The sequence below is a fragment of the Phyllostomus discolor genome, chromosome 4 (genome assembly GCF_004126475.2).
Source record: "Phyllostomus discolor isolate MPI-MPIP mPhyDis1 chromosome 4, mPhyDis1.pri.v3, whole genome shotgun sequence".
NCBI classification, from domain to species: Eukaryota; Metazoa; Chordata; class Mammalia; order Chiroptera; family Phyllostomidae; genus Phyllostomus; species Phyllostomus discolor.
The window spans coordinates 4,725,383-4,743,713 of record NC_040906.2 but is presented as its reverse complement, the minus strand read 5'-3'; the positions used below and the strand labels follow the sequence as shown (position 1 = coordinate 4,743,713).

The 18,331-nt window shown below is 49.6% G+C and overlaps 1 protein-coding gene across 3 annotated transcripts in view; it reads left to right on the top strand.

Annotated features, from left to right (window-relative positions):
- The window catches only part of DIS3L2 (DIS3 like 3'-5' exoribonuclease 2), a 260,872-nt gene that overhangs the window by 146,126 nt on the left and 96,415 nt on the right, over positions 1–18,331 (top strand). For all 3 annotated transcript variants that reach the window (XM_028509578.2, XM_036022709.1, XM_028509579.2), the window contains one exon: positions 1,167–1,246. In XM_028509578.2, the coding sequence (XP_028365379.1) occupies positions 1,167–1,246 (80 nt within the window). The remainder of the gene's footprint in view (positions 1–1,166; positions 1,247–18,331) is intronic.

Below are 18,331 nucleotides of genomic sequence, written 5' to 3'. Positions count from 1 at the left end.
TATCATTATGATGAAAGGAGGAGGACCAAACTATTCCTGCCACCAAGCCTGACATTTCAGTTCCAGTTCAGCAACTATTATCACGTGCTCGGTGCATATGAAGCACAGTTTCTTCTTTACCTTGTGAATCAGGGTCAAGATTCTCACCAATTTAGAGCCCATTACTGCTGTGTCTGGATTCATTGCACCTCCCTGTCCCATCCTGTCAGCATTCATTCATTCATTCATTCATCCATTCATTCTGTAAACACTTGTGAGTCCAGGCGATGTTCCTAGCACTGGAACACAGCCTTTGGTGACCCCCCCGTCTCCAGGCCAGTGCCTGGGTAGGAAAGGGCAGAAGAGATGGAGAGCTGGGGCCAGGCTCTGCCCCCATCTTTAGGTATTTACATGCTAGGAATGACCGGGCATTTCACAGAGTGCAAGTGACATGTGCGTGGGGACAGTGAGGGAAGATACATGTCTGGTGATGGGACATGGAAACAAACTGTGATGAGGACGATTTCCAAGTGGAATTGTATTACAGCTAACTGTATGGCTTCAGGTGTTTTGCAGAACGTATTCTTGTGTCAGGAGAAATTAGGTGATTTTGTTTTTTTGTAAAAGGCAAAAGAGTTATATGATCTGAAGAGAAACCAGCGTATAGGTGATTTATTTTTTAGCACACCCCTCTTTGGGGAGAAAAGAGAAGGAGCAGTAAATCATCCTCATCCAGCTCCCTGCCGGGAACCCGGGGAAGGAGGACAGGTCTCCATCCGCCATTGCGGACGAGGGAAGCAAAAGGAAGAGCCGGCCGTTGGGGAGTGATTTGTGGAAGAGACCTGCAACTCTGGTGGGCCGGTGTTTCTTGGGAAGCCTCGTTCATGGGCGCTGCCTCGCTCCCGCCTCCTCACCCCTGTTCCCTTCAGAGCCCGGGAGGAGCAGGTGCACAGAGAAGGAGAAAGTCACTCAGAGGCAGCACGGGGCCTTGTCGTCCCCCGCATTGCCCCTCCCCCAGTGTCACACTTTACCGAAGATCCCGTCCTCAGAGAGACACTGTGGGAGTTTCCCTTCACTTTGCCTACCCTTTGCACACTGTCAAAATAACCGTTCTTTAAAGCTGTGCTGCACTGAGTAAAGTTTCCGTTGTTTGTGGCATCACTAATTATTTCTTCAATCTTTCCTAGAAAAGACTGCATCTTCACCATTGACCCGTCAACCGCCCGCGACCTTGATGATGCCCTGTCCTGTAAGCCACTTGCGGACGGTAGGTCAGAGATTCCGGTTCCATTCTGGGTGGCGGACCGTGTGCCCGGCTTGTGGGCGGCCTGGCTGCCTTGTGCTCCCCGGCGGCGTAAGGTGCAGGCGTGGGTTTGCCTTGTTCCCGAACTTGTCAGAAGCCGCTGGGGCTGCGCACATGCGTGGCCTAAGGGTTGTGCTCCTGCGGTGACCTTGGGGAGGGTGAGAGATGTCCTTTCCGCAGAGCAGGGTCTTCAGTGGCCTTAGAGCCGGCAGCAGAGAGGGCAGAGGAACTGACGTCAGGCCTCGGCCCTCTGGGACTTTCCTGTTGGGGTACGATGTGTTAGAACACAGGGGGCAGACACGTGGCCTGCGGGCCAAACCCGGCCCTCCACCTGGTTTTATCTGGCGGCACCTTGTTTGGGCACCCTGTGGCAGTGCTGAGCTTTTTGCCTCTAGTTAAGGAGTAGTTCGTTACACTTGTACAGCCCTAAGATTACATTCGGCCCTTTGAAGGCAACCAGGAAGCTGATGTGCCCCGCCCCCCTGAAAATGAGTTTGACACCCCTGTGTTAGAAGAAGGCCCTGGAGGGCTCTGCTTGGGAGAAACATAGGGCTCTTTTCCTGCATTTAACTGTGGATGGGGTGAGTCAAGGGGCGGGGCTCTCCAGAGGCACGCGAGGCAGGGGGTGTTAGGAGCACCTCCCCTGAGGATCGCTCCTCCCAAGAGCTGGAGAAGCCTGTGCTCCCCCCAGGAGGTCCTCCTGTACCCAGCAGATTGCAGAAGGCAGCTGTCAGGGGCTCTGTCTACTTTCCTTCGGGGTGGAGCTAAGCAGGCAAAGGCGGGATCTGAGGCCAGCAGCCTTTGACCACTACAGCAGCGAAAAAGGAAAGTGTGGGAGTGTGAGAAGCGCAAACCCTATCAACCCCCGGCTTCATTTCCCCCCAGCTGTGCCCCTCTCTAGGGTGGCGGCGTCTGGGTGGCGGCCTCGGCTTCAGTCATCCTCGGTTACGGCTTTGGTTCCAACGTGGCCTCGGACGCTTGCCCGGGGTGGGTGTCCACTCTGTGGTTCCAGCAAGCGGCGAAGTGTTGATCGCCAAGTGGCTTAGCCTTTCTTAAAACACTGCAGAGGCGTGTACCTATTCCCCTCACAGAAAACTGCGCAGGCGCGGCGCCCCATCTCTCGGCTGTAGCAGGCGGTGGGGCTGGCAGAGAGGGGCAGGGAGACAGGGAGCACCACTGCCTACAAGTGCGATTGTCTCCTGTTAGAGGGAGTCCTCCTTGAAACTAGGGGCAAGACGGGTCAGTATATTCAACGGACAAAATGGAAAGGAAGGTAAAACATAAAGAGAAAAATCCCCAGGGAAATTTTTGAGGAATTGTGTATTTTTAAAATCCAGAATGTGAGCACCCTGATTAAAAAAGCAAATACTGTGTTGGCTTCTTACGCCCTGAGCTGTGTCTGCTGTGCGCAGAGGCTGTCGTGTGAGCTCGCCCCCCTGAGCCCTGGTGTGGGAAGTGCCCCCGGGCAGAAAGCCCGACTACAGGGGGCCGCCCCTCCTGCACTCCCTTCTCTCCAGGTGCACAGCCCCGCCCGCCGTGGGTGGGTGAATGCTTGCAAACAGCGGCCTCACTTGCTTGGTCCCCTTTCATAGTTGCTCATGAGAGGGACAGGTCTAGTACCTGTTACTCCATCACAGCCGGCCCGGTGGTACTCTCCTTGCAGGGCGGGACGCCAGGGGGCCGGCCTGTGTCTGCCCCTAGTTTCCCGTGTGCCTGATCACTGCAGAGGTTCCTGGTAGGGCAGAGATGGCAGGTAGGGTAAGGAAGGTAGACTGGGGACAAGATGTGCATTTTTGTAACCGAAGGATCTACTTTGCCAGACAGTCCAAAATCTATTGTTTTCAATCTGTGGTTTAGGGAGAACAGTGAAAATGAGGAAAACAGCTTATTGGCACAAGACAAAGGACAAGGAGAGGAAGTAGAGGCAGAGAAACGAGCTGGAGAAGCTCCGGCTTGTGACTGTTTGGGGCTGTAGGTGGGTAGTGAGGAGCTGGGGCTGGGGAGGCGGGACGTGAGGGAGGACAAAGGGCATACCAGCGGGGAATGGGTGTCGGAGTTCAGGGAGGGGAGTTCCAGGCGGGGCTCAGGCTTCAGCCTGGAGGGCCAGGAGGTGGAACCCGCGAAGACGGGAGGTCAGGCTGGTTTTGGAGGGAGTGCGTCCGCATGGAGCCGTCTGTCTGGTGACCGGGGTGTATACGGGCTGCTGCAGACCCTTTTCGGAGGCGGTGAGGCACGGATGAGCCACACACGTGTGGTCCGTGGGGCTCTGTCCGGGGGCCCTGAGGGAGGTAGACAGTGCACCAAATGCAAACAGCGATTTTACTGGGATGATGGGATCATAAGTGATTTTTCTATTTTCTCTAGTTCCCAAATTTTTATAATGTGGTAATAATAGTTTTATAATGAAAAAAATTTCGTAATAAAAAATATTACGAGGTGCCAGAAACCCCAGGGCTGCCGAGTAGCGCACTGCACCAGGTGACTAGACACCTTCCGTCCGCTCGGCCGTGCTTGCATTCCGGGGGAGTAATCAACATCTGGTCACTTGGCAGAGCGGCAGAGAGGGGCCGGGGAAGGGGTCAGGGAGGAGCCTGCAAAGGCCTGAGTCGGTCAGTCAAGTGTTTTGATGGTGGCACTTCTACAGTTGGCCTTTGTGACAGCAGTTTCTGCCAAGGCCATTTATCCAGGGAGCTGAAAAGTAAAAGTTCCAGTTTGGATGGAGGTGAGGTTGGCTAGGTTCAAGTTCTGTTACCAGTTCATGTCATTTCTTGCTTAGAGGAAAAAATGTTTAATGTTTCAAAGAGCAAATAATGTTTTCTGGCCATACTTATATCATCTGTAACCATTTTATTTATTTCTTTATTGAACTTATTAGGGTGACATTGGTTAATAAAATTGTATAGGTTTCAGGGATACAATTCTATATATAAACTTTTCTTGGTTCACAGTGAAATCGTCTGAACGACTGTCCTGTGCAAACAGAGGACGCAGACAGACAGACGCAGCTAACCTGGTCCTCACTCTCCCTTTCTGCAGACTGCTTTCCCATGTAGCCGCAGGGCCTGTTCCTGGTGCCTCCCGCAGGCCCGAGACTGAGACCGGGACTGTCCCGCCCACAGACAAATTCAGCAGAAACACAGGGACCCCCGTTCTCCAGTGGGTCCTGATGAGGTTGGAAGGCCGGGGGCGGGGTGGGGGCCATGTCCCTACCTTGGAGGAATCTCAGCCTTGGAAGGATCCTGCCCGTCGTCTGTCTAGCCTGGTAACGCTCCACCTCTGAACACGCCTGAGTGGAACGCTCCTGTGAGCATCCCGCAGCCTGCTGCCGCGAACACGGGGTTTTCCACTTCGCCCCAGAGAGCGGTGAACAATGGAAGTAAACAGAGCGGTGTTGTAATGGCAACCCCCAGTCTACATACAGTAAACCACACACTTCGGTTTTATGGCTCTAACAGGTCACTTGCAAGACGCCCCACAGCTGACCTCACCAGTCAAGTGTGGGAATGCCACAGTTGTCGCATCCCCTTCTGGTTTTCAGATGACCTCTACCGCATCCACTTACTGAACGTCCAGATTGCGTTTCAGCGCTCTCCCTTACAGGCAGCCCCTTTGGCCTGCGGGTTGCGTGACTAAGGAAACCCTCCCCTGCAATGACCTGAAATGTTGTGTTGCTGTCCCCCCGTAATTTTCCACCCGCGAGTCCCATCTGTGCCCCTGGTGGCCTACACAACAAGTCTCGGCTCTCGGGCGACAACCCTTCAGATACCAGATAACGGCGATCACATGTTTCCGAGTCACAGCTTCGCACCTGCGCACGCTGTATATTCTTCTGTGCCCTGCAGTTTTGGAAGTTTGAGCCTGTTTCCCGTGCCGTGGCGTTCCTTCTGCCTCTGCAGGGTCAGAGGTACCTGACTGTCCGCATCCAGACGTCTCCTCACTGGTGGCCAGGGCCCGGTGACTCTCCCAGCCAGTTCCTCCCCGCCGGGCAGGCGGAGTCTGGAGTGATACCACCCGCTCTGTTCGGATAAACCCGCATTGTTGCTTCGCTGCCGTCTCGGGGAGAGGAAGTGGTTAGCCGGATGAGTGAGGGCCTCCATGCGGCGTTCAGCTGTCCAGGCTCCCAACAGGTCCTGCACAGAACTGATGTCCCCCGCTCCTCTCCTGTCTTACTTCTCTGATGTTTCCCCTCTGATGATGCATTGCCGCCGCGCATGCCAGGATCACCCTAGAAATGAAGGGCTGGGGGGCTAAGGAGAGGGGAGGATGCGCAATGCCTGCCAATGGGCGTGGGGTTTCTTCTGGGGGTGATGGAGTGTTCTGGAAGCGGAGTGTTGTTGGTTGCACAGCTTGGTCAGCGTACTGGAGACCACTGGGGGGATGCGTGTAGGGGTGAATGAAGAAGGGCAAATGAACAAATCACTCATCCCAAGGCTTTCTGGAAGCTGGAATTTACACCTCAGTCACAGCCTAGCAGGAGACCTGATGGAGTGCCTGGGCTGGACACCCGCAGTGACCTGACGTCCCCCTTCTCCGTGTCCCCCTCCTTGCTGCGCTTGTGTCTGAACCAGGGGGCACAGCCCTCTGTCCGGAAGTAGGAGCCGCCCACTCACGTTCCCTTCCCCGCAGAGCACAGCAATCGGACTCGAAAGAAGGAAAGGCCGGTCCCACCGCCCAAATATAAGAAATGACCAGATAAACAGACACCATCTAACCCGAGGACACAGGTGGAAATGTCTGCTGAATTAACGAGTTAATAAACTTTCGATATTGGGTACAAGAGAAGAATCTAAAGTGTCATCTAAGTTCCTGGCTTGGGCACTGGGTGGAATGCAGTGCCACTCGGCAGGGCGTGTGGAGGGAAGCCCGTGTGTGAGGGGAAGGTGGTGAGTTTGCGGGCCCTGAGAGGCACCCGGGTGGGAGTGCCACGGGGGCGAGTAAAAGGGGTCGGGCCGGAGCGGGGAGCTGCGAGTCATCAGTGCACCGGCCTGGGAGAGACCGCCCGGGGGAAGTCGCACACACAGAGGAAGGCCAGGCCGACCTCTGGGAGGGACGCTCCACAGAGTCACCCGGAGGCTGGGGCCCTGGGGATGGGAGGCACAGCCGAGGGGCCGGCCAGGCGGCGGAGGGGTGAAGGGTCGGGAAGGGGGTGGGGAGGGCAGGCGGGCGGAAGAGGACGGGAGACGGCCGGGGTTGGCGGCTGGGGTGACTTGGTGAACCGGCGTCAGCGGCGGTGAGGAGAGGGATCCAGACTGCGGGCCGGCGGGAGACAGGGGCGGAGAGTGTTTCCCGCGAGCAGGAGCAGCGCGGCTGTGAAAGCGGGGGGTGCGGGAGGGCAGGGTGAGGGGGGCTGTCCTTCGTTTTTGAATGGAAGCGATTTTCATCTGTTTCTGTATTGAGAGGTGAGAGACGGAGAAATTGAAAGTACGGGAATGAGAGGAGTTGATTATAGCTGCAAGGTCTTGAAGAAGGAGGGAGTGGACTCAGGGTATAAGTGGAGATGAGCCCAAGATGGAGGGTGACCAGCTGTCCCTTCAAGATGAGCAGCAGGTCACAGAGACTGGGCTGCTGCTGCCGCGGAGTCTTTACACCTGACGCCACCTGCGTTACCTGTGGGAGGGGCAGAACCGCCCGCTGAGGGCAGAGGTGGGGGGGGCATTGACGAGAAACCCACCGTACCCCCATTCCCTGATACGCTGGCCAGGAACACTGAGTTGGAGTTACTGCTAGCAAGTCCAGGGGATTTTCTTCAGAACCCTCAGCCTCCTAGGCCTGGGAGCCAAAGTCGCAATGGTCCCAATCTGGGAGCTTCCTGGGAGGGATGTGTGGTCAGCACCAGGACAAGGTGCTGGGACCTTGCCTCCCCTCCAAACCTATTTTTTTCTCCGTCCCCTCCTTTTATAAAAGCATCACTGGCCACCTGGTCTACCAAAGGCTTTTTAGAAGGGGACTCCTGGCATCACGTGTGATTCCTCTTAGCGCTGTCATGGCCATTTCAGTCATTTCCCTCCTTCCTCCTGTCCACCCTCCATCTTGCTACCCAGCTGTCTCTTCTGTGCTCGCACAAGAACCAGATCATGATGCTTTTCTGTATGAAAATCTTGTACATGGCGGTTCAGCCCACATTTTTTAGCCGAGCTTTGTTACAAAAGCCCTTTAAGACTAGTCTCCAGCCTCTTCTTTGACCATCCCCACCTCCCAATGCCACTTCCCCCAATACACACGCCCCGCTAATGACAGTTGGCCGCTCCAGGCTCTGCACACCCCACTGCATTCTGCCCTGCCTCTGGGCCTCTGCTTGCCCTCTGCCCTCTGCCCAGAATGCCTGGCGCCCTGCCTCCCTCGGTGTCTGCTGAAATCCCATTGGAGAGCAAGAGAAAACCTGCAGAGCTTTTCTTACCTCCCGGCAGAATGCGTTGTTTCTAGCCTATCAGCACGTTTTCCTGTCACTAACTCAGCAGTCAGGAGACATCATTGCTTGTGGATTTACTTCCCCTGTCTGCGTATTTCCTAGGGGCAAGGAGTGCCATGGAGATCTCTATATCCTGAGTATCAAAACCTGTGTTTAAAAACCGTTTGGGAAAAAAAAAAACCAAAAATCCATTTGGTCTGGTTAGTCTAACCAAGCAACCCGGTGTATACCTTTGGAGCTTTACTCCTTGTTCTGTTTCTTACCTTGCCCTTTGTGTTTTGACCCTTAAGTCTGTGAGTTGTCTGTGGACTTACATGCTGCCACGTGAGCCTACTCCGCGTGTTCTCCTAAAACAGTCTATTTTTTGGAATTTGGTGTACCTTCCCATCATCACAATCAAGTCTTTCAGATCACTACGTCACATCTCAGCGATACTAGGAGATCACTGAGTTACGTCTTACCTTCCTGACACCTGTTCCTGCAGCGCTGCGATTGGCATATGTGAGCCTCACCCCCTCCCATTATTTCCGTTCACGTGTCTCGGGCACGGCCTGCACTGCTCCCCCATTCCGCACCTGCAGGCTGCGGTGGCCACTTGTTTCATGGCTTCATTTTGTCATTTTCCTCCACCTCCCTCCTGTCTGTGTCTTCGCCATTTCAAATTCAGTGAGTACTTTCTGATAAAATTAACTTTCTGAATGAATCTCGGCATAATAGAAAAAGACCACTTTGTGATATAAAAACCAGAATTATATTGGCAAACAGGCTTGACAGTTAAGTAAAGCCTTCTTTAAGAAAGGCCTCCCCATTGGAGAAGGAGAAAGTTGGTAAAGCCAGAAGCCAAGTATCTCTCTCGACAGACGGGTCTCAATTAGTGGTCGGCTAAGATGTTGGAAACTGAACAGATTTTTTGAGTTCCTTCTGTTGGGGATGTTTGGTGTTTAGGTAGCTACATGGGGATCATAACAAGGTAATACTAGAACATAAAAATCAGGTGACATTTTGAGAATAAAAATCAGCTTTAAATGGTTATCTGCAGAATTTCCTCTTGCCTAGAAATCTGTAAAACATCAGGTAAAATCTACTGGTTTAGTTTGCAGAAGGCTGAGACAGACTGTGTGGTAATGGGGTTGGTCTCTTCTCGTCGCAAATCCCTTTGAGCATCTCATAATAGCTACGGACTCTCTCCTCAGAAACATGTGCAGGTGTGTATATACACACAATATTTTGCATAGGACTTACATGTCCAGTAATATTATAGAATGAATAGCCTAAAAAACCCTTCTTCAATATAACTATTGAAAATGACACATCTTTTAAACATGTATGGCTAAGCTGACAAGAAAGGATGGCTAGTCCTCAGAAACCAGGAGTAAAACAAGAGCAGGTAGCCAAGGAAGGACGTGATGAAGTAGCCAGGCTAACAGCATCTTTTGAAGCCTGCTGACTGAGACAGTTTTCTTAGGACCTGGATTCACACTACCTGCGTGGTCCGTAAAATCCCAAGCCAAGTATTTACAGTGCCACCAGGTAGACAGTGTTCTCAGAATCCAGGCAAAATCACAAATGTATTCTTTCCGGAGGAATTAATAGTCACCAGAAGCCTTAAAGATCTGCCACAGATAAAGTTCTAGTAAACGTCAGTGCACACAACAGTCATGAAACATGTAAGGATGCAGTTAAAGCAATACTTGGAGGAAAATTTATAGCTTTAATGCTTATATTAGAAAAGGAGAAAGTTTTAGAATTGAGCCTGTAAAAAGGTTAGCTTTACAAATGTTACAGATAAGGGGGAGTTACAAGATGACTTACTGTGTGAACATATGCTATGGGTACAAGTACTGAACCCAAAAATGGAAATTACCTATCATAACCATAACAGTAAAAGCTGTCTGTGCTTCCCCACAAAAATACATAAGACGAATAAGCAAACTTTACTATGTTTTTCATGCATGTCATAGGGAAAAACAGAATTTATTTACTCAAATAACAAAAATCCCTGTTTCCACTTTGGGGCCTGCCAAAATGGAAGTCTTAAAAAGTAGACACAAAATACCACGCATAGTTACTAGATCCCATTTCTGTTTTTCTAGTATTAGAGTGCTGTTTAATTGCCAAACTAAGGGTATTTTACCAAACCCCATTAATGTCTGAAAAAATATTGGCATGTTACAATTTCACTTTGGAACAGAATTTGAAACATATGAACATGTACATATGCTTTTTTAATATTCTGCATTATTTTTAGATTTTATATCATACATATTATATTTATAGTGTTCTTATTCCGTGAACATTTTAAATATCTTTTGAATAATAGAAATACAGTAAAGAACTTCCAAACGTGCAGAGAGAGGCAAATGGAATGAGGAAAACACACAGAAACACCTCAGTGTAGAAGAAAGCATGACACGAGGGAAAAATGTGTAGAAAGAGGCAGGACAGGGTCACAATGGAGGTGTAAGTAAACACCTTCTCACACAACCACAGGAAAAATTACAGCTAGGCTACAAAATAAGTATCACCCAGAATCACCAGAAAATCAGGCTGTGTGGAAGTCCAACGACAAGGGAATGGTAGAAGTCACATTCATCCAGACAGGTAGGAGGGGCGGAGGCGCAGGGATGTGGAGCCATGGAATGGGTGGTCCCAGCCCCATGTGTGGTGGTTTCAGGAGGGAAACCTCAGGAGCGAGGGATCCCAGCCCCACACCAGACCACCCAGCCTAGGGTTCCAGTGCCAGCAAGAGAGATCCCCATAACTTCTGGCTGTAGAAACCGGTGGAGACTGAGGTGGCAGAAGAAACTGCGGGATTCTCAGGAGTCTCCTCTTGAAAGGGCCTGCAATGGACTTGTGCAGACTCACTCCCTCTGGGCTGCAGCATGAAGCAGAAGCTGGGTGGGACCAGTGGCACACAGGGAAAAATTCAAGTGTCTGGAATCAGGTCAGGAGCTGGGGGACAGCTCCCTCCCAGACAAAACTCCAGAGGCCAGGCGGTGGCATTGTCCCCTTTCTGAGCCCTCCCCCACACAGAGCCCTCCCCCTCGCAGAGCGGTGACACCATATCTGAGACTCCATCAACCTGGTTCACACAGGTTGCCCTACCACCCCATCCAATTTACCTGTGTACTTCTTTACAATAGGCCATGCTACTAAGACAGGGAGTCAAAGCAGCTCTACCTAATACATGGAAACAAACACAGGGAGGCTGCCAAAATGAGGAGGCAAAGAAATATGGCTCAAGTGAAAGAACAGAACAAAATTCCAGAAAAAGAACTAAACAAAATGGAGATAAGCAATCTATCAGATGCAGAGTTCAAAACACGGGTTATTAGGATGCTCAAGGAACTCACTGGGTACTTCAAGAGCATAAAAAAGATCTAGGCAGAAATGAAAGTTACATCAAGTGAAATAAAGAAAAACTTATAGGAATCAACAGTGAAGTGGATGAAGCTGAGAATCAAAATCATTGTTTTGGAACATAAGGAGAAACATTCAATCAGAAAAGCAAGAAGAAAAAAGAATAAAAAAAACCCAACAAGGATAGGCTAAGGATCATCTGGGACAACTTCAAACACACCAACATTCAAATCATAGGGGTGCTGGAAGGAGAAGAGGAAGAGTAAGAAATTGAAAACTTATTTGAAACAATAATGAAAGGAAATTTCCCTAATTTGGTGAAGGAAATAGACATACAAGTGCAGGAAGCACAGGGAGTCCCAAACAAGATGGACACAGAGGAGCACACCAAGACACATCATAATTAAAATGCCAAAGGTTAAAGATAAAGAGAGAGTCTTAAAAGCAGCAAGAGAAAAGCAGTGAGTTCCTACCAAGGAGTTCCCATCAGACTGTCAGCTGAGTTCTCAGAAGAAACTTTGCAGGCAAGAAGGGACTGACAAGACGTATTCAAAGGAGCTATGACCTAGATTACTGTATCCAGCAAAGCTATCACTTAGAGTGGAAGGGCAGGTAAAGTGCTTCCCAGACAAGGGGAAGCTAAAGGAGTTCATCATCACCAAGCCATTATTCTATGAAATGTTAAAGGGACTCATTTAAGAAAAAAGTCACAACTATGAACATTAAAATGGCAATAAATTCACAACCCTCAACAGTTGAATCTAGAAAGCAAACTAGCAGAACAACCAGGATCATAGATATGGAGATCATTTGGAGGGTTATCGGTTTGGAGAAGGTGGGGTGGGTGGAGAATGGGAAGAAAGGTGCAGGGATTAAGAAGTTCAGATTGGCAGGTACTGAACTGACGGACTGTTACGAACAGTATCAGGAATGAGGAAGACAGCTTAAATGCACGGCCCAGGGACCTGAACTAAGGGGGAGTGATTGCTGGAGGGAATGTGGGGGTGCTGGGTGGAGGGGGCAGAGGGGGAAAATTGAGACAACTGTAACTGCATAATCAATAAAATATGTTTTTAAAAAGAGAAAAATAAAAAAAAGTAGGACAAATAAAAAGCACTTATAAAGGTATGAAAAAAAATAAACATGTTAAAGGTAACTCTGTAGTTCAAAACCAGGGATTTTGACCAGTAAATCTAGCTATATGCTTTTTAAATTTTTTTAATGGATGCACTTAAAACATGAAGACACTAAGGTTAAATATAAAGATGTAACTAAGTGAAGACGCAAAGATTAAGTGTAAGCCAGGCCCGCCTAGGTGTAGACCTGTCCCCACACGGCGCCGGCATCACCCAGGCACAGCTCAACATCTGCTTTCCAAAGTCCTGACCTGAGAGGTTCTAGAAGGAGGCCTTGGGCCTCCCTGCTGTGTTTCCCGCCCGAGGACTCGCCCCTTCCCGGGAAGGGTAACCCTGGGAGGCCCGTGCCCTGTGGGGAAGAGCCCGCCCGTGCCTCCTTCTGTCGTCAGCCAGTGCCCTGTGGCGGCAGTGGGATTGCTGCGAGCAACGGAAGCTGAAGGTGTCGGCTCTGCATCCAGTAGGAGAGCGGGCCTGCTGCTTCTCCCGCTGCGTACGCAGTGAGACGGCTCCCAGACGGCCTGGCGTTCCGTTGTGCCCTGCACCACACCTGGCCGCGCCCAGGGTGTGTCACCATGCCCTTCGCACTGGCTGAGCCCCACCTTCCACTCTGTGCATTCCCATGGTCCCTGTTGGCAAGGAACAGGAAGTAGGCATCAGAATCCTAACCTCTTGTCACTTTGGTCACTGGGTAGGAATAGGCTCTGTGTCGGAGTCTTCCTTCAGGCACTGTGGAGACAGCGTCTCCCTGGCCCGTCCCCTTCGGCGAGCTGGACCCTGAACTGCCTGGTGCCATGGGGTGCCCTTCCTAAACAGTGGGCGCATACTGTGAGAAGCAGCTTAATTTGGAAAGTTTGATCTATTAGATGTTGGAAACATGCCATGTGTCACTTAAAAATAAGATCTATATGCAACGTTTAATTTAACTAAAAGAAATTATGTTTAAAATCTGTTCCTTGTTTTCGTGGGGGCGGGGGGAACCCTTGATAAATGTTCTATAGATTTTTGGAAAAGAAAAATTCCACGTCAGGCCAGGTCCATTTCTGGGTTTTGTGTCTGCCACCTTCCTGATGCCTGGTGAGAAGCCTGCGGTGCTAGCCTCCTCCTCTCCTCGTTCCTGTGAAGGCGCTCCTAATCCCAGCCTTGACACACTCATTTTCCCTCTCGCAGCTTCTCATGTCACAGGGCATTCTGGCCTCAGGCAGGTGCAAGGCAAGCGAAGCACTCGGTCTCAGACAGACCTTACTTTGCAGCACGGCCGGGGATTTCTCCCCACCTGGGAGGGGCTGGCAACTCCGCAGTGCAGTCAGCTCGCAAGGAAGTGCTTGTCTTCTCCGTTCATCTGGGGCACGGGTGAGCGAGCAGTGTCAGCTGTCCTTGTAGTGTGATCATTTTTTACTCAGTTGTACCTTGACTCGAAAAATCCAAGTAACTGAATAGTCATGCGAGTCCTCTGGCATGGAAGTGGGCTTCTGGGAGGCTTGCCAACGAGTTCCTGTTTTGAGGACACGGAATCTAAGTGGAAAGATTAAGTGGAGAGACAGCTCCACCCCTCTTAAGTCTTATTCCTATGTTCCATTTGAATCTTCTAGCCTGATTTCTGTGGGGTCTGGGCTTCGGAAATTCTCTTTTTTCATGGATGTCTCAGTGCACCTTGTTAAACCAAATTTGGACTGTGGCCTGTTCATCTGCTTCCAGCTCTGCTGATTGGTTCCAGTTTCCTTCCTCATTAAAGCCAAGATAATCTGGCACCTACCAGTCAGGCATCCTCAAGTATCTGGCACCAAGGTAAACCTGGAAGCCGGGGAAGAAGCCCCAGTGATCCAACACACTCAGAGCATGATGAGAGGCAGTTGCGGTGTACCAGGGGGAGCACTGGGTAGGAGCAGGGGAGCGGGGCCCGTGTCTCTGCGCCACCTCTGCGGCACCGTGTACGTTTGGACATGTCTGTGGTTTCTCTGCAGTTCCCTTTCCTCGGCTATATGGGTATTTGGACGAGACAGCTTCTCAAACGTCTTCCAGCTCCAAAATACTGAGTACACGAAAAGCTAAAGGAACAAAGCTCCATTTATGCCTATTGTTGCAAAACATAACCTAGCTTGAAAGATATTAGCAGAAGCTGCCAACAGTTGCATGTGCGGCCGGTGCCTTTCCATAAAAGCAGAGCGCGACAACAAAAGGAGAAGAGGCGCAGCTGGTGTTTCCGAGGACAAGTTAACCTCTCCGTGCCTCACATTCCCCGTCTGCACAATGGGGTGATAGTCCCGTTTCAAATTGCCGGGAAGGTTAAATGGAATGATCCCTGGTACTTAGAACTGGGCCAGATAAAAACTAAGTGCTCAGTGGAAATTAATATAAAAATGAGAGATTAAAATCGACATGGTTATGCTGAAATAATATATTCAGCTTCTGTTCAGGAGTCAAGGTGGACGCGGAACAGAGAGAACGCAGAGACAGACCCACTCACTTGTGATGCCCTGGTTTTTGACAAGGGTATCACTGCATTGTAGTGAGGGAGCGGCGGTTTCATCAGTAAGTGGTACAGGGCCAGGTGGCTATCCGTGGGGGAAAAGGTGAACTTTGACTCCTACTTCACACCATATGTAAAAATCAGTTTCATGCGGCTCACAGATCCAAGTGTGAAAAGGTAAAACGTTAACACTTCTAGAAGAGAGTAACAGAAGGGTAACCTCACGACCTTGGGATAGGCAAAGATTTCTTGAGCAGGACACAGAAAGCACTAACCTTAAAGAAGGAGAATGATGAATTAGAATGAAAAGGCAAGTCACAGAGTAGGAGGAGATATTTGCAACATACCCGTCAAAGGGAGCCCATTCTGTTGAGAGTGTGTGGAATCGAGCAGGTGCCTCCTGGAAGAGGAGAGCCAGCACCCCGTGAAAGTGCTCGATTTCCTTAGTCCACGGGGAAGGTGGACGTTCAGACCGCAATGAGATACTACTGTGTCCCCACTCAAACAGCTGTCTTTTTTAAAGCTGACAGTATCAAAAGCTGGTGGGCCTGTGGGGCAATTAGAACTCTCACTCCAGCGCAGGAGTGGGTGCAGGTTGGTGCAACCATTTTGGAAAGCCGTCGCGCAGTACCTGATGGAGCCGAGGGGATTCCTGCTCCACAGCCCGCCTTCAGCTATGTGCCCTGCAGGGAGGGGTGCATGTGTACAAGAATGCTCATGGCAGCCTTATTATTAACAGCAAGAAGCTAAAAACAAACCAGTTTCATCATAAAATGATACATTGTCTAATATTCTTACAACGGAATACTATGCAGCCATTGTGCACAGTAAATTCAGAACACAACATGGATGAGTCTCAAAACTGTGTTTGGCAAAAGCAGCCGGGCACACACACGGACGCACAGTACATGCTGTGTGAGCCCGTGCGTGTGCAGTGCACGCACAAGCGGCACAGGTGTCAGAAAAGCAGTTCTGTTTGACAGGTGTAAGGAAGACATGAGGGGAACTTCTGGATTTCTGCGTATGCTCTATTTCTTGAACTGGGGGTGATTACCTAAGTGTATTCATGTTGTAAAAATTCACCTAGCTGTGTGCTTAAGGTTTGTATACTTTTTGCATCTTATGCTCCAATAAAAAGTTTATTTTAAAAAGCGAAGGAGCACAGAAAAAGTGGAAACAACCCGAATGTCTATCAGCTGATGACAAACAGTGTAATGACTGTGGGACAGCCACACGGTGGGTATTGTTCGCCGTTGAAGAAGCGGAGGGCTGGTGCCCGCTGCCGCGTGGGCGGACCTGGAGAACGCGGTGCAGCCGGGAGAAGACGCGTTGGGTCCGATTCCTTTCCCATGAAGCGTCCAGAAGAGGCACGTTTGTGGAGACAGGAGGCAGATTAGTGGTCGCCTGGGGCTGGGAAGGCGGCTGAAAACAGACAGGGGGTTCTTTCGGGGTGTTGAAATCCTCTAGCGTGGATTGTGGTGATGGTTGCACAACTCGGTACACACAAAAAACCATTGAACTGTGCACTTTGAGTGAGTGAATCGTATGGTACGTGAATGAAGTAGAAATACAGCGGCTGTGGAACAAGAGGCTGAGGGATGCTGATGGAGCTGACGGTGGAGTGATCGCAGCCCCGGAGGCAACGGCCGCGCCCTGCGGCCCTGTGGCCTGCGAGTTAACGGCCCCGGTGCTGGCGTCCGGCAGTGCTCTAACCCGGGCTCCGCCGCCCACTCCGTGCGACGTGAGCCGGGGGAAGCGGCTCTCCCAGTTCTCTGAGCCAGGTGTCTTCATCTGTAAAATATGAATTAATAGTATCTGCCCCACAGAGCTTCTGTGAAGATGGTTCGTTTAATCAAGAAATATGCGAGTATTTTTCATGTGCCAGGTCAAATCAGTGATAACTGTTGTTGCAATCAGCCAGGAGGTTTTACACCTGAAAAGCCTTCACTCCCTTTTAGTGACAGTGACAAGTAAATAGGAGAGTGTGTCCTGAGCTTAGGACGCCTCTGCCCTGCTGTGCCACATCAACACCTGTCGCAGAATGCAAAAGAATGTTCATTCATATTAGTGGCCCTGAGTTATTAATATTGGGTTATATTCTGCTGTTAAGAAAAGGAAGTACATGATACATTTACAGAGGATTTTCATCCGGAAATGTTAAAGGGTTGGTATTCAGTGACCTAGAAAGTTTGGCAATTGATAATACTTTATATGAAAACTGAGTTTATTAAAAAACTGGAAAACTGAGTTACAGCTGTAGTCAATATACAGATAGTTCAAAAATAGAAAGTGACCTTTGGTGACAGGAGTGCATGACAAGGTTTTTATTTTAGTGAATATTTATTGTCCTCATAAAGAAGTCACTTTTGGTCATGTTGAAAATCAGACTGTGTTCTACTTGGTTGTCTTAAATAGGTGTCCTGCAAGGCAGACGGATAACCCTTTCTCAGTGTTACACTGATAGTGCTCGCGGCCTGCAGCCGTTGAGAAAGCAGCAATTACAGTCAGTCAAGTACCTGATACCAAGGAGTGGGTCCCATGAAGTAACGGTTAAGAGGTCAGTCCCAGGAGCCAGACTTTGATGCAAGGTATCCAGTCTCTTTGGATTTCAGTTTCTCATCTGTAGAGTGATAATCTCTTAGCAAGGGAAGGATTAAATGAATACAAAATGCCCTAAAAATCACACAGCCAAGGCGAGGAGAGGGTGGGTAGAGGTGGAAGAGGGTATAGGGGGGATAAATTGTGATGGGAAAAATGAAAAATAAATAATTTTTTTAAAAAGTAGATTAAAAACCAAACAGCCAGTATGCTATTGTTGTGGGACAGCAAGTGTGGTGGACTCATGTCGTAAGCATGCATAAATTATGGATAGTATTTTATGTTAACCCCTGGGAAGCCTTGGAGAATCAGAAAAAGTTGCTTCTTCATGCAAGGAGATTGATTCATGAAACTGACTAACTAGGTCTAAAAAGAGCTAATTGGGTATGGTGAAAGAGTAAGGAACCCAAAAAGGCTTCTCCAGAATAAGAAAAATTAATAAAGGATTTTATCACCAGGATATAAACCTTTTGAAAGCTTTTGCCTCAGAATTCAAGATGAGTTTGAATGTGCTTTAATTGGACTAAGCAGTTGTTGATAATAGTTAACAGTGAATCAGAATCTAAATACCCACAGTTGTTTATATTTCCTCAAAACTTGTTGAAGATTATATATATTGTTTAATTTGACTATTTATAGACTTGTAATTATGTTTTGTTAATAGAAGAAGGTTTTTTAAAAATAGAAAAATTGCCCTGGCTGGTGTGGCTCAGTGGATAGAGTGCCAGCTGAGAACCAGGGGGTCACAAGTTCGATTCCCAGTCAGGGTACGTGCTTGGGTTGCAGGCCAGGTCCCCAGTTGGGGGCGTGTGAGAGGCAACCACACATCAGTGTTTCTCTCCTTCTGTTTCTCCCTCCCTACCCCTCTCTAAAAACGAATAAATGAAATCCTTTAAAACATAAAAAAAGAAAAAATCCACAAATGAGTGTGAAAGTAGTCCGAAATTCAGTTTTCCAGCCTACCTCTTTAGGAAACGGGTCTCCTGGGATCATGCAAGCCTTGCTTGTGCCCCACAGGCATGGGGAAAGAAGGAGTTCCTCGTGCCAGCCACACACACTTAACCTCCACAGCGATGACA